The 13,717-nt window shown below is 47.0% G+C and overlaps 6 protein-coding genes across 6 annotated transcripts; 4 read left to right on the forward strand and 2 right to left on the reverse strand.

Moving 5' to 3' along the window:
- Positions 1-833: 833 nt before the first annotated feature.
- EYB26_006785 (uncharacterized protein) lies at positions 834-1,648 on the forward strand (the record flags this gene model as incomplete). The annotated part of the gene is made up of 2 exons (XM_054266058.1): positions 834-1,373; positions 1,433-1,648. The coding sequence occupies 2 exons, from the start codon at positions 834-836 to the stop codon at positions 1,646-1,648; spliced, it is 756 nt and encodes a 251-aa protein (XP_054122033.1).
- Positions 1,649-2,020: 372 nt separating this feature from the next.
- EYB26_006786 (uncharacterized protein) lies at positions 2,021-3,775 on the reverse strand (the record flags this gene model as incomplete). Its single annotated transcript, XM_054266059.1, has 3 exons — positions 2,021-2,078; positions 2,138-3,476; positions 3,526-3,775. 3 exons carry the CDS (start codon positions 3,773-3,775, stop codon positions 2,021-2,023), a joined length of 1,647 nt encoding a protein of 548 aa, XP_054122034.1.
- A 530-nt stretch (positions 3,776-4,305) lies between these two features.
- EYB26_006787 (uncharacterized protein) lies at positions 4,306-5,037 on the forward strand (the record flags this gene model as incomplete). The annotated part of the gene is made up of 1 exon (XM_054266060.1): positions 4,306-5,037. One exon carries the CDS (start codon positions 4,306-4,308, stop codon positions 5,035-5,037), a length of 732 nt encoding a protein of 243 aa, XP_054122035.1.
- Positions 5,038-5,415: 378 nt separating this feature from the next.
- Positions 5,416-6,944, forward strand: EYB26_006788 (uncharacterized protein; the record flags this gene model as incomplete). The annotated part of the gene is made up of 5 exons (XM_054266061.1): positions 5,416-5,581; positions 5,640-5,668; positions 5,718-5,980; positions 6,029-6,708; positions 6,760-6,944. 5 exons carry the CDS (start codon positions 5,416-5,418, stop codon positions 6,942-6,944), a joined length of 1,323 nt encoding a protein of 440 aa, XP_054122036.1.
- Positions 6,945-9,257: 2,313 nt separating this feature from the next.
- EYB26_006789 (uncharacterized protein) lies at positions 9,258-10,899 on the forward strand (the record flags this gene model as incomplete). Its single annotated transcript, XM_054266062.1, has 2 exons — positions 9,258-9,320; positions 9,385-10,899. The coding sequence occupies 2 exons, from the start codon at positions 9,258-9,260 to the stop codon at positions 10,897-10,899; spliced, it is 1,578 nt and encodes a 525-aa protein (XP_054122037.1).
- A 478-nt stretch (positions 10,900-11,377) lies between these two features.
- On the reverse strand, positions 11,378-13,383 carry EYB26_006790 (uncharacterized protein; the record flags this gene model as incomplete). Its single annotated transcript, XM_054266063.1, has 5 exons — positions 11,378-11,451; positions 11,520-12,213; positions 12,272-12,549; positions 12,607-12,945; positions 13,014-13,383. 5 exons carry the CDS (start codon positions 13,381-13,383, stop codon positions 11,378-11,380), a joined length of 1,755 nt encoding a protein of 584 aa, XP_054122038.1.
- Positions 13,384-13,717: the final 334 nt, after the last annotated feature.

The following is a 13,717-nucleotide window of genomic DNA, read 5'->3' on the forward strand; positions in this document are numbered from 1 at the left end:
TTATATTAGATTCACCATTTATGTAGTCGAAGGTAGCATTCTATCAATTTCCCAACTAATCAAAAGCTTCATGGATATGTCTGACCGTCACTTTCAGTGTCTTCGTTGCCTATACTTTCCTCCTGGTGATTTCAGCTTCATCAGTTGGAGAAACATTCTGAAATTCAAAGAAAATCGAGCTCATGCTCCATAGCAAGGTAAAATGGCTAAAATATTCATGTGAAGGCACGAAATCGCAAAACTCCATGACAGCGAGAAGGACTGGTCTGCCTTGACCTGGCTCAAGTATTCAAATTTCAGTTGAATATTTTGGGGCTTGAATATATATTGATGCCCACTTGGAGCTGACCTCGCCCTCGGCATCCGAGGACAATGTATACTTAGCTCTTGAGAAATTTGAAATATATTTTCTAAGTGGTGATTGTTGAAACTCTAGCTGATCGAGATGTACAAGACTAAACTCGCAGAAAAAAAAGTACATACGAAGTTGACAAGCCAAGTATCTCATCAAAATGAGTATATAAGAATAAGCTGATTGGCCTAAATAAAGGCGGAGGCTAGCCCCGAAAAAGGGAATATATACTAATTCTAGCCAATCAAAAACCGGATCGTCAAAAGTCACCCTCCAATCACAAAATCAATCAAAACATGCAAGTTTAATTGGCCAGGATAGCAATCTTCTACCATGCAGTGAATCCAAGTCTATTTCTGCTCCAATCTCTTAAATCAAATTTAACGACCACTTTGATTCATAAATTATATTGATGATACTTCTCAATGAAAGCAACGTCCGCATAAGCTTGAGATCGATTCTCCAAAAAAAATTATAAAGAATGATTCAAAAACGAAGTCATGCAGAGCGCGATGAAGACGATAGAGTTTCGTCGTCAAAAAGGTCTAGAGCGTCAATGTCACCAGCACCAGATTCATTGGGAGGATTAGAAGAGAAATCTGGGTTACGACCTTCTTCTGAGCGACGGGATGCTGTCAATATCAATGACGAGGAGGAAGAGGAGGAAGAGGATGACGATGATTATACGTCTTCCTCTGGTATATCCTCCTCCGATGAGGATGATGATGAAGAAGAGGAAGACGATGATGAAGATGAAAACAATCCCCATTCCGAACGCGACAACAAAGAAACAATCCCCTACATCCCCGGCCGCCCCAAACCCCAAATATCTCTCCCCCCAAACTCCGACCTGTTAGCTCGAGTATCATCATTCTTACCTCAACTACAAGCCGCAAATGCGGATATCGAGCAGAGACTTGCCAAGGGTGAGTCGTTGGAGGATATGATTCTTGATGATGTCAAGGATAATGAAGCTGAAGAAGACGGAGAAGAAGGAGGAGGGAAGGAGTATATCGAGATGGTGAGTTATCCTCCACCTTTTCTTTTTATAGATGTATGTTAATGCTGACTTTGGTATAGAACTTGGGATTGGGTGTGCTCAAGGAGAAGAGGAGGAGGAGAGAGGAAGGGGGTATCGATCTGGATGATGAGAGTCCATCGGACACTGATGAGGAGGAAGATGAAGCCGAAGAGGATGGCGAAGGACGGGTTATGGATCAATTGATGGGATTGAAGGGTCGGTCTGTACAGAAACAAAAATTGAAAGCTGGTATTCAGGAGGTTGAAGAGGGATAATTACACCACGTCATCTTATGGTCTACTGAGGTCGCTCGATGTTTAACGTGAATAGAGACGAATAATATTAATATTTCAAGCTCTCGCTACCTTCCACTTTTAAAACTCATGACTCGAAATGCTTATACATATTCATCCATATCCTATTAAACCATAACCTCTCAAAAAACCGTAGCGTACTTCAACAACGCAACAAAAACAAAAGTCTATAACCTCTTCCCACGACAATGGAAATTCAATCAAAAAAGGACTACATGCTAACATGCAGAGAATACAGAAGAATAATTACACTACAATGTCTGTATAAACCCATCTCCAAGAATATATGATATCGTGGCATCGTGATCGCGAAAGGTCCAGAATGCTGATTCCTTATGATACTTCCTTGATGCGGCAGGTCCAGCCTGATTCCCGACTCAATAGCGGCAAGCTGGAAGGGTGTATTAGTAAAGAACATCCAGATAGTAGATAGTAAAAGGGGAGACAAACCTTGCACCCAAGCACCAGCCAAGTTCGTTATTCTTAATCTTCTTGGCAATCTTCACCTCACGAGATAGCGGTATCTCGTAACCAGTGTGAAGAAGACCGAGCATAAAGTTGAGGTCTAAACAAGATTCTGGGCGGCCTTCGAGTTCTTCCAAAGCCCCCTCGATACCTTCGAAAATACCCCAGTTGTCTTTTCCACTGCAGACTATCTCAGTCAGACGTTGTAGCTCATGAAGTGTGAAAGAGTCCGGCATTCCGAGTGGCTTGGTCCTGTCGTAGAAGTAGGAAAAGATATAGACATCCTCCTTGGCGAAAGTCTTTTCGAGAGAAGGCTGATGAACGCCGTTGAATGAACAAGGGGCCAATTTACAATCAGCTTCCTTGTGCAAAATCTTTTCAGTAATACCACGGCATTGAGCGGGTGCAGACAGTTCCTTAGGTCCAACCATGGTGACCGAGACCTTGGGTGCTAGAGCATGGCCATCGGGGAACGTGAGATTGACCTGTCGTTCCATGCCGGGACCAATACATGGGTTAGAAATTGATCGGTTTAACCAGGACAGGTCGGTCGGGCTGGCTGCCAATTTGGCTTCAACAATAGATTTGTGAATCGCAGAACGAGCTTCCATAAGGCCGTATCCAAGATGAGAGTGCTGGTAAAGATCAAATTCTCGTCCACCGAATTGTAATTCGTACTTGTGATCGCCTGGCGCAAGCTCCTCGGGCATACCACCAGAGGGGCTGTCAAAGGTTGGTTGGAAAACAATCTGTGTCGAGGCACCGCCGAGATCGAAAACAGCAGCTGTTGGTGTTTCGTCAGGGCCGCCGATCTTACCGAGAAGATAATTGGTGGTGATCCAAGCATAAACGCCTTCATCTTTTCCGTCCAAGATTTCGATACCTCCTTTGTCATCCGAGACGACGGGGAATGGATAGACGGTCTCCAAACGATGTCTCACTGCCTGTAGAATGTTTTTGCTCATGTCTTCTCCAAGCAAGCGCAAACCTGCGGTGGCTTTCACGGAAACTGGTGTGCACGACTTATACTCATCAGGAACACTTTTCATCGCAACGTCCATCAGCACATCGAGACTCTTTGCGGCGCCTTCGGCATCTTCCCTGTATGAACTGAGACCGGCACCACCTTCTCTCTTTGGGGTCATCTTGAAGACTTCATCCTCGAGTTCTGGTGTCGGTCCGCAGTTATTAAAGCGATAGACGTGAATACGAGAACCGGTACTTCCCGCATCGATCATCAAAACATATTGCCGTAATGGTTTCGAAGGATCATGAGGTTTGGTACATTTTGTCGTGGAGGAATTTGTAGCGTCCGAGACAGCGCCTAGTCTTATTAGTAGCTGATCGACTGACTTCTGAACAACGTCTCTCACCTGATAGATTAGGAACGGATTGCCTCGAAGGAACTAAATACAACAAAAACAAAAACGCTCCAGCAATGATCAAGCCGGCCTTGACGAGTCGTGACCTTTGCGTCATGATGGATTTCTCTGAATGCATTGGCGAAGCCTTGTTGTAGGAATCGCCGGTCGGTGGCACCGAAACAGGAGAGGACCGTTTCCGTGCGTGCGACGAAAATACCGAAGACTGATGGCTTTCTTGATTGTCGATACTAGTGGACATGCGAGCAGATACCCAGCTGAGCAGCGCCTGCTTCCACAATAGACAAACCACAATAGACAAACCGACGAGCCCGTGTGTAGACCGATTATTAGGACGATAACATGGATGACTGGACTAAACGAATGGCATCCAAGTCGGATTTGTTGGACTTGGTGAGATGGTGTTTGTATGAAGTCGAGCGAAAAAAGAAAGAGAACCAGGATAGAATTATTCCCCAGCGACAAAAGGGGCGGTTCCTTGCCTATTAGTGACGGAGATCGGTCTGGGATAGGAGGGAAGGCTAAGGCTAGATAGAGTGGCGGTTGCGGGTCTGGCCTAAGACCTCCGCCAGCCACTGCCACACAGCTTTGGTTCCGTTCGCGGCTATCCATACAAGCAAGCTTCGTGAATATCGATCAACAAAGTCACCACAGTTTAATGCGTTGATTACAGTGAAGCTTTATTTTCTTCTCATTTATTTATCGTTGATCGGCTTTTTCCATTTATTTCCCACTGAGACGACTTATCTTGCTTTACATACAGTAGCAAACATGAGTTCCCTCCGGAGCATGTCTTCGACATCCCTCCTCCTTCGACAGGCATTCGCTGCATCACGCTACACAGCTACTCCTAGCCGACTATTTCAGGCATCTCTACCAATACGGCCTATAGCTAGAGGCCAGACCCGCACGATCCTCCGACCAGCTGGCGTCATCCTCAATCCCACTCAGACAACCCGAACTGGCAGACCCCAACGATACTCTCGACCGATCAACGACGAAATCGAGGCCGACACCATCCAGCTTGTGGACCAAAATGGAGAACTCGATGTGCCAACACGGAAATCAAATATAGTTCTTACGATGCGCCGTAATGAGCAGGTCCTGGTTCAACTGGACCCTGGAGATTCTTCGCGCGTGCCAGTATGCAAAATCATGTCCTTATCTGAGTTCCGAGAAGAAGAACGGGCAAAAGAGAGGGCCGTTAGGATGGCTAAGCACGCGGCCAAAACATCAACAAAGCAGATTGAGTTGAATTGGTCTATAGATCCACATGATCTTTCACATCGGTTGAAGAAGCTGTCTGGGTTTATTGACAAGGGCCGGACGGTGGAAATTGTTTTGACAAGGAAAAGAAACAAGCGTATTGCTACGGCAGATGAGATCAAGCAGTTGATGGACCGTCTCAGGGCTGCCATTGAAGAAGCTAACGCTCATCAAAGCAAGTCCATGGAAGGGGAGATTGGTAAAACGCTGACCATCACCGTGGAGAAGAAGAATTGAGAACGTGGACTCTTTGATGTCATTTTTGTACTATTATATTGTATATTATTGTATATACCCATTATATAAAAGTCATTAGCACGCCGATTCAATCGTTTTTATACCATCTATTTGCCTTGCGTAGCATTGGCTCTACTAGTACTACTGTGTAGTGACATCTACTGATTCCGCAAATACTACTCTCTTATTGGTCGTCCCCGCTGACTAAGCCTCCCTAAAAATTTTGGGCGGAGGCTCGGCATGATAGCCTGAGAACAGGTCGAACTGTAAACACTTCTCTCTCCTCCCATCATTCTTTCTCTCTTGTCTTGTTTTTCTTCCTTTCTTTGTTCATTCCATTCATTGATTGATTGATTGTGACGTATAGAGGAATACACAATGGCCGGTATTACCAGATCAGTCAACCTCCTCTTGAGGAGCAGCAGGTCCTCCTTGTTGCGTCCTCGCGCTGCTAACCCAGTGCACCATGTCCTCTCCAGCGAGAGATACGCAGCTCGTTCTTTTGCGACTGCTTTCGAGCGAACCAAGCCCCACGTTAACGTTGGTAAGTACATAACATTCCATTGGATGTTCAACTTGCAGATGTTGACTGATCCTGGCAGGTACCATCGGTCACGTCGATCACGGAAAGGTGCGCATACCCGACATCAATTTTTTACATGACGTTAACTCTCGTCTAGACCACATTGACTGCCGCCATCACCAAACGCCAGGCTGAAAAGGGCCTCGCCAACTTCCTCGAATACGGTGCCATTGATAAAGCTCCTGAAGAGCGAAAGCGTGGTATCACTATTTCCACCGCTCACATCGAGTACTCGACCGACAACCGCCACTATGCCCACGTCGACTGTCCCGGTCACGCCGATTACATTAAGAACATGATTACTGGTGCCGCCAACATGGACGGCGCTGTTGTTGTCGTCGCTGCTTCTGATGGTCAAATGTAACATATCCACGAGCTGCCAATTATGGACACTGCTGATAAGAATAGGCCCCAAACCCGTGAGCACTTGCTCCTCGCCCGTCAGGTCGGTGTTCAAAAGATCGTCGTCTTCGTCAACAAGGTTGATGCCGTCGAGGACCCCGAGATGTTGGAACTTGTCGAATTGGAAATGCGTGAACTCTTGACCACCTACGGTTTCGAGGGTGAAGAGACCCCTATCATTTTCGGATCCGCTCTTTGCGCCTTGGAAGGCCGCAAGCCCGAGATTGGCGAACAGAAGATTGACGAGCTCATGAACGCCGTTGATACCTGGATCCCCACCCCCCAGCGTGACCTTGACAAGCCCTTCTTGATGTCCGTTGAGGAAGTTTTCTCCATCTCTGGTCGTGGTACCGTTGCATCTGGTCGTGTTGAGCGTGGTATTTTGCGCAAGGATTCTGAGGTTGAGATTATCGGATACCAGAAGAACCCTATCAAGACCAAGGTTACCGACATTGAGACCTTCAAGAAGTCTTGCGATGAATCTCGTGCTGGTGACAACTCTGGCTTGCTTCTCCGTGGTATCAAGCGTGAGGACATTCGTCGTGGTATGGTTATCGCTGCTCCTGGAACCACCAAGGCTCATGACAACTTCTTGGTCTCCATGTATGTCTTGACTGAGGCTGAAGGTGGTCGTCGTACTGGATTCGGCGCCAACTACCGTCCTCAAGCTTTCATCCGTACTGCCGGTATGTTCCCTTTCAAAGTCAATTAATGAGCGATTTGCTAACGAGTTATAGATGAGGCTGCTACTCTCAGCTTCCCCGGTGACGATCAGTCCAAGCAGGTCATGCCCGGTGACAACGTTGAGATGATCTTGAAGACACACCGTCCCGTTGCCGCCGAAGCTGGTCAGCGATTCAACATCCGTGAGGGTGGTCGCACCGTCGCCACTGGTCTTATCACTCGTGTCCTTGAGCAGTAGGCTTAATCTGAGCCCTCAGTTAAGCGAGAGTTCTATGTACGATGATGGAGTGTATTCTAGCCTCTTCCTTTTAGCAAAGCGCTGATATCAATCTGTCCGGATCTTGGAAAAAATGGGAATGAATAGAGAAAATGACGAATCAAGGAGGAGTTACTTGTCTCTATATTCTTTGAGTGTTTCTTGATTTATCTGTTTATATTTTTGTGGTGTATTCATTTTCAGAATTTGTATTAAGTCCCCTCTTTTTTATTTTAATGGTTAGCTAAGATTACTCTCCGCTTATCCAAGGTCAACGGGTTGATAATTATGCCAGCTTTCTTCACCACAATATCCATTCCATAAAGAACGACCTAAAGAGTTAGAAATCAAATACAGTGACAAACGAGCTTCAAAACAAACCCGCCGTCATCGGCACCTGCCACTGCGGCAAAATAGAATATCAAAGCAGCACACCCTCTTATTCAATTTACATATTGCTACTGCACAGCCTGTTGTTCCCTCCACGGCGCACCATTCGCCCCCTTTTGTGAATGTCAGATGTGAGGATTTGGAATGGTTCGAACGTTCCCCATCATCATCATCATCGTCGTCGTCGTTGTCGTTGTCAGGAACAGGGCAGGAAGAATGGAGTAAACTCGACGAAGCCACAGCAAGAGGTATAACCAAACCACAACTCAGCAAAGCAGCAACAAGGACATTCTGCGCATCTTGTCATTCTCTGTTGACCGTGGTTTGTAATGCTGTGCCTGTTGTGGTTGTACAGGTATATGTCGTCTACCAGACAAATATCGTAGGGAGCTGAGGTCATTTCTACATAGGCATTCATACGCTTGTCCAAGAAGATGATAATATACTAATTTCTCGTCTATCAATTCCAGGAGGCTACCTACAGTAATCGATTTCTAGCTTAGATTGACTTCGAGTGACATCCATAAAAGTTTCGCGGCCGTTTTTGATGATCACCAACTAACGCCTCGGCTCGCAGATCTGATAAGTAACTAGCTACGTAGATACGTACATGTACTCCGAGTAAAAGCAATTTACTCAATTCACGCCCCGCCATTGAACGTTCCTCTTTCGGATGTACTTCCGATGATACAGGCCAATGGCTTGCTTTCCTGCTGCCGACAACCCTGACGAGAGAGAGGCAGTCTGAAGCTCAATGCGCCTCTTGCGCCTGGTCGGATGCATCTATAATGTCTGTTGCGGAAATTAAGAAATGTGTCTATATCTTAATATCCCTTCTTTGATTCGTTTGTAATGATCTCTCATATCAACATTCGACGGTGGTGGTTCGAGAGACGGATGGATTATCGAGTGGTAGCGTGAGGTACGAGGATGTTGTATAGTACTTAGGGCTCGTTGCTTGCTTGTTTCGAGCCGAAGTGTCGATGTGCTACCTAATCAAGCCAAATGCACGATATCGTTCATTTTATTCCCGCCTTGAACATGAACCTATCATTAAATACTTAGCAGATACATATATATATATACTCATAGGTCGACAAACAGGCCCATTGTATCTAAGTAGCACCTAGCAATTGGACGACACGAACTCTGTGGTAACTATATGTCAAGGGTCTTCACAAAGACACTGCCAGTTCAGCTATCTTTCTTCTAGACAAGCCAATCCTAGGTAGATATGATCATACAACCCCTTCTATGGTTAACCTTAAACAAATACCATTAAAGAGAAAAAAAAGGGTCTTCTCACTCACACGAACAGGAGATCCCCAAGGTTTATCAAGTCCGATTCGGAGCCTTCCAAACCTTGGAAAAGCATGAAAATCATTTCCAACTTGTCTAAACTCTCGGTTTTATTGATTCCTGCAGGGCTACACATGTACTTTGATTGCAAATAATCACATTATATCAATAGGTGAATTCCAAGAATGCCAAAAAAAAAAAACAGAGAAGAATAGTAACTCCGTTTGGGACCGGCTCACATCCAGAATTTAAGATTTCTGTACAACATGAAGGAAAAGTACCCCTGATAATCCGCGCATCTATGTTTACTTGTATTTGTTTATATAGATGCATGATAGATTGATTGCCTACCTTGGTTGGGAGATCTCAATATTCTCAATTCTTTCAATATTGTCTGCATGAGCTTTCGTCTTGCCCTGAGGCATGATTTGAAATTTGTCACTCTTTTTATATGAACAGTCCGTTCCCACCTAGTCCAGTCTACTACTCTCTTTCGGATTCTGTTTATTCTCTGTGCTGATTTATATAACCTTCCCTATCGTTATACGTTACGTTCTTGTCTTTCCATTCGTTTTCAAAAGTATTCATTGGGGGAAGACTTGAAAGATGAAGACCGCCACCATCCTCCCTTTTCTTTGCGTCTTGGCTGCTGCGGCTCCAACTCTCAATGTTAGTTGCTCGTCCACCGACTGAACTCCTGGTAAAGAATGAAGGGAACTAATATCATAGATAGAAGGGCCCCGTGAAAGATGTGCATGGACTCCAGAATTCCGGTGCTGGTGATGCTGGTCGTGGCGATTTCCACGGTGAATCAACAGGGCACCAATCGTCCGAAAGTGAGGACCATGGGGATATGCTCGGCGGTCTGAAGAAGCGTCAGTCTTCTGGAAGCGGTGGTCTTGGTAGTATCCTCGGAGACCTTGGCCTTGGCCAAAGCCAAGGAGGACCTGAAGGCGAACGTGGCGGTGCCTTTGGTGGACCACCAAGAATGTCCCAATCGTCCGGAAGTAGCGGTGGCCTTGGGAGTTTGCTCGGTGATCTGAAGAAGCGTCAGGTTCCTAATCCTGCTGATCTCATTGAAGACCTACTGGCAGAGCACGGAGGTAGTCACATCCGAGGATTTGAAGGCGAACGTGGTGGTCCGGAGAAGCGTCAATCTTCTGGGAGCGGTGGTCTTGGTGGTCTCCTCGGAGACCTCGGCGGTAGCCATAGCGAAGGATCTGAAGGCGAACGTGGAGGTTTCTTTGGTGGACCACCAGGAATGTCCCAATCGTCCGGAAGTGGTGGTGGTAGTGGTGGCCTTGGGAGTTTGCTCGGTGATCTGAAGAAGCGTGAATTCCCCGGCCCTGAGGGTCCTTTCTTGCATCGACCTGGACCGGATATCAAGAAAGAGGGCCCTCATCCTGGGCCCAAGCCCGGTCTTGACTATTTCAAGAAACTTGCCGGCGAGGGCGCGAAAAAAAATGAAACTTCTGATTCCAAGAAGAGCGACTCCAACAACAGCAACTCTAACGACGACAACGACAACAACGACTCCGACTCCGACGACTCCCTCGTCAACGTCCTCGACGGCTCCGATGCCGCCGTGACTCAAAACGCGCAGAACCTCACCGTCGGCGCCCTCAGACACAAACGTCAACTCCTCAAAGACTTGGGCGGAGAGCCAGAATTCGGCAACAGAAATGAGGGCGAGGACGACGAGGACGAGAGCCCTTTGAATATACTTGATGGCTCAACTCTGCAGATAGACCACAACATACAGAATATAACTATCCTCCGCCGCTACGAGTCCCACCACCAGCAACAGCAGCACCAGGGTCATCATCATGAATCCGGCTCCCTCGCCACGAAAACGAAGAGATGGTTCAGCGCTCTTTTCGGACGGCGTGCGCCTGAAAATGCCGCTGTCTTGCGTCGACGACAAACCTCATCGTCAACGTCATCTGCGTCTGCGGTTCCATCTACGTCCTCTGGACACACACGACGACCAATTCTCAACGCCGCGGACGGCGACAACACCACCGCCAACGACAATTACAAGGAAGACGAGGACGCGCTCATCAACGCCGCCGATGATTCAGGAATGGACATCAGCAAGAATATAGAAAACATCACTATCCTCAAACACCGACGCGGCTCCAAGAAAGGCGACAACCGTGACGATGACAAGGCAGTAACCAACGTTCTGAATGGTTCTGAGCTAGAAACGAATGAGAATGCGAATAACGTTAATGTCGCTGATCTTTAGTTCCCCCTTATTTGTCTTGTTTTCGGGGTTGATGTTTTTGATGTTCAGAGGGGGGAGGGGGAGTGACTGAATATACATACAACTTGGAAGTACCTGTGTGGTGAGTATGGCCATTAGTCGATGTTTTTCTTTGGTGATTAGATATTTGTAATAATTTCATTCTTTTTACTTACCTATACAACATCACTTCATCTACTGGGTCACCTTCAGGCTCATTATATACCTAGATATAAGCCAAGTCATGCTCACGAGGATGGAGCGAATAGAATAAAACGCGTAATAATACAATTATTCTATTTCCTTTTGCTAGCATATCAATTATAAAAAAGAAGAAAAGAAAAGTATGTGGTACACAGTACACAATTCATGATTTGAAAAATGAAAGAAACCAAGCAGACCGACAAACTCATTGGACAGGCAGGGCAGGGAACGACAAGGCAAAGAAAAGTCTAATAGTCATGCTTTTGAGAAAGGAGAATTACTCGCGCGAAACGTCACGGCCAAAGATCTTGGCTTTGATCCAGTCCGTGGCCACGAGGATACGGTTTCGTGCTATACCATTCAGCTTTGATTCTAACCACCAGAAAGGAGAGGGGAGGGGATGGGGGGAGGAGACATACCGCTAAAAACCATGCTCAAATACGCACTTCGCCAGAAGAGATATGTCATCGTACCACCGCTGGCAATGTTTCCGCTCACCCAGCTAATATCGGCAACAGCTCGTTCCTTGCCAATATACGCCAGACTTCCTTGATGCGAGTACTGGAAGGGTCCAATCTGTTTGGTGCGACGGAGCTGACGCTGGCGTTCCTTGATCTCGGCGAAGATTTCGTTACGTGCTTCGTCGTTCTTGGCTTCTTGTTGGGCCACGGACAATTTCTTGAGTTCGTCTTCGAGGGCTTCGGTTTTGGCCATGGTGTTAAACAAGCGAGCCAAAAAGGCACCTTCTTGGCTAGCCACCTGAGCGGTAGGAGCGTAGTTTGTGATGGCGCAGTCGCCGACGGCCCAGATATTTTCGGTGCCGTTGACAACCAAGAATTCGTTGACGGCGAGACCGCGGCGAGAGTTCTTTTGTGCGGGGATTTGGCTCATGAGGTCCTTGACGACGTTGCGGACAGCGTTACCGGTGGCCCAGACAAGCAGACCATAGGGGATCTTCTCGAGTTCTTTGGTTCCGTCGGGTTTGGTGACTTCAGCTTCGATGTATTTGTCGGTTACCTTCTTGACCATTGTCTTTGTGCGGATGGTGATTTTTTCTTCCTTGAAGCTGGATTCGGTGTATTCAATCAGTTGTTTGGAGAACATGGGGAGGATCTACCAGCGTTAGCTTCTCGTCACCAATGTCTAGAGAGAGAAAAAAGGGGAGGGCTACATTAGGCAGAGCCTCAACAAGCGTGACATGGAAATTGTCCTGGATACCAGGAATCCACTTGCGCAAATCCTCTTCAAAGAAATCCTGCAATTCACCAGCAAACTCGACACCGGTGGGACCACCACCGACGACAACCATGTGCAAAAGACGCTTGACTTCGTCCTCGGTCTGGTCCTTGAAGGAGGCGGTTTCGACACAGTCCATGATACGTTTGCGAATTTTCTGGGCGTCGCCGACTTCCTTCAAGAAGCAAGAGTTTTCGCGGACACCGGGGATACCTTACTAAGCATTAGCATATCTAGCTAGCACCACAACAAGGGAAGGAGGGGAGGTACCGAAAGTAGCATTCTCAGCTCCAACACCGACAACCAACATATCAAACGGGACAACGGTATGCGACACATCACCCTTGATCTCGGAATCATCGCTGATGTATACCAAGCGCTTCTCATAATCAATCTTGGTGGCTTCAGCCTCGTAGTATTTAACGGCCGTCTTCTTCTGGCGCAAGATGTTGCGAATGGGTTCCATAATAGAGCGATGTTCAATCAGACCGGTTGTGCAAGACGGCAGCAGGGGCGTAAACAGGAAGAAATTGCGAGGCGAGATGACGACGACATTGTAGTTATCGGTGTCGAGTTTTTTGAGCAGACTGACGGAGCCCCAGCCGGTGCCTATAACGAATTGGATTAGATGGGGGATAATCAAATTGATTTGAATTAGTTGAAAAAGGATAACAAACCGAGAATAACCAAAGTCTTCTTGGATGGATCGGGCTCAACCTGCTCTTCAGGATGACGCAGGAGATAGATGCTATAACCAAGGTATCCCGTTCCACCCAACAAGCCCAGCACGGTAAGACGATAGGTCCATCTGAAAAATCTGAAGCGCTTCTTTTTGGGCGCGGCGGGAGCAGGAGCTTCAGTTGCGTAGGCACGACGAGCGAAGATTGAGCGCTGTTTTGATAGAAGCTGTGATGCAGATGGTCGTGCAGCAGCTTTGGTCGTCGTCACGAAGGAGCGCGATGACGAGGTGGTGGAAAAAGATTTTGTAGCTCCTCGCGCGAGGGCTGCCGGAGCAGCAACAGCTGCAATCCTTTGACGGACCAACATGATTGATGGCGTAGTCACTGACTACGGGATTCAATCGATTGCTGTCAATGGGGGGGGGGGGGGATGTCAGGAAATTGACAATTTGATGATAATAAAGATATGGACACACCGGGAGTAGCAGTTAGACTAATAGACTAAGAAAGACGGCGGAATGCCGATTGCTCGGCACAGGCGGGCGGGTCTCGCTCAGAAACAGAAAAGCAGAAAAAAAGCCCGTAGTGTAGTGGTGCTCATTTGGGTAAGCCGGTGTGTCTCTAACTAGCTAACTTATCTTTCTCGTCCTTTCTTTATCCTTTTAAGTTGGTTACAGAGAGGACTCCGTACTTTTTGATAC

Source organism: Talaromyces marneffei, chromosome 5 (assembly GCF_009556855.1).
Source record: "Talaromyces marneffei chromosome 5, complete sequence".
Classification (NCBI taxonomy): Eukaryota; Fungi; Ascomycota; class Eurotiomycetes; order Eurotiales; family Trichocomaceae; genus Talaromyces; species Talaromyces marneffei.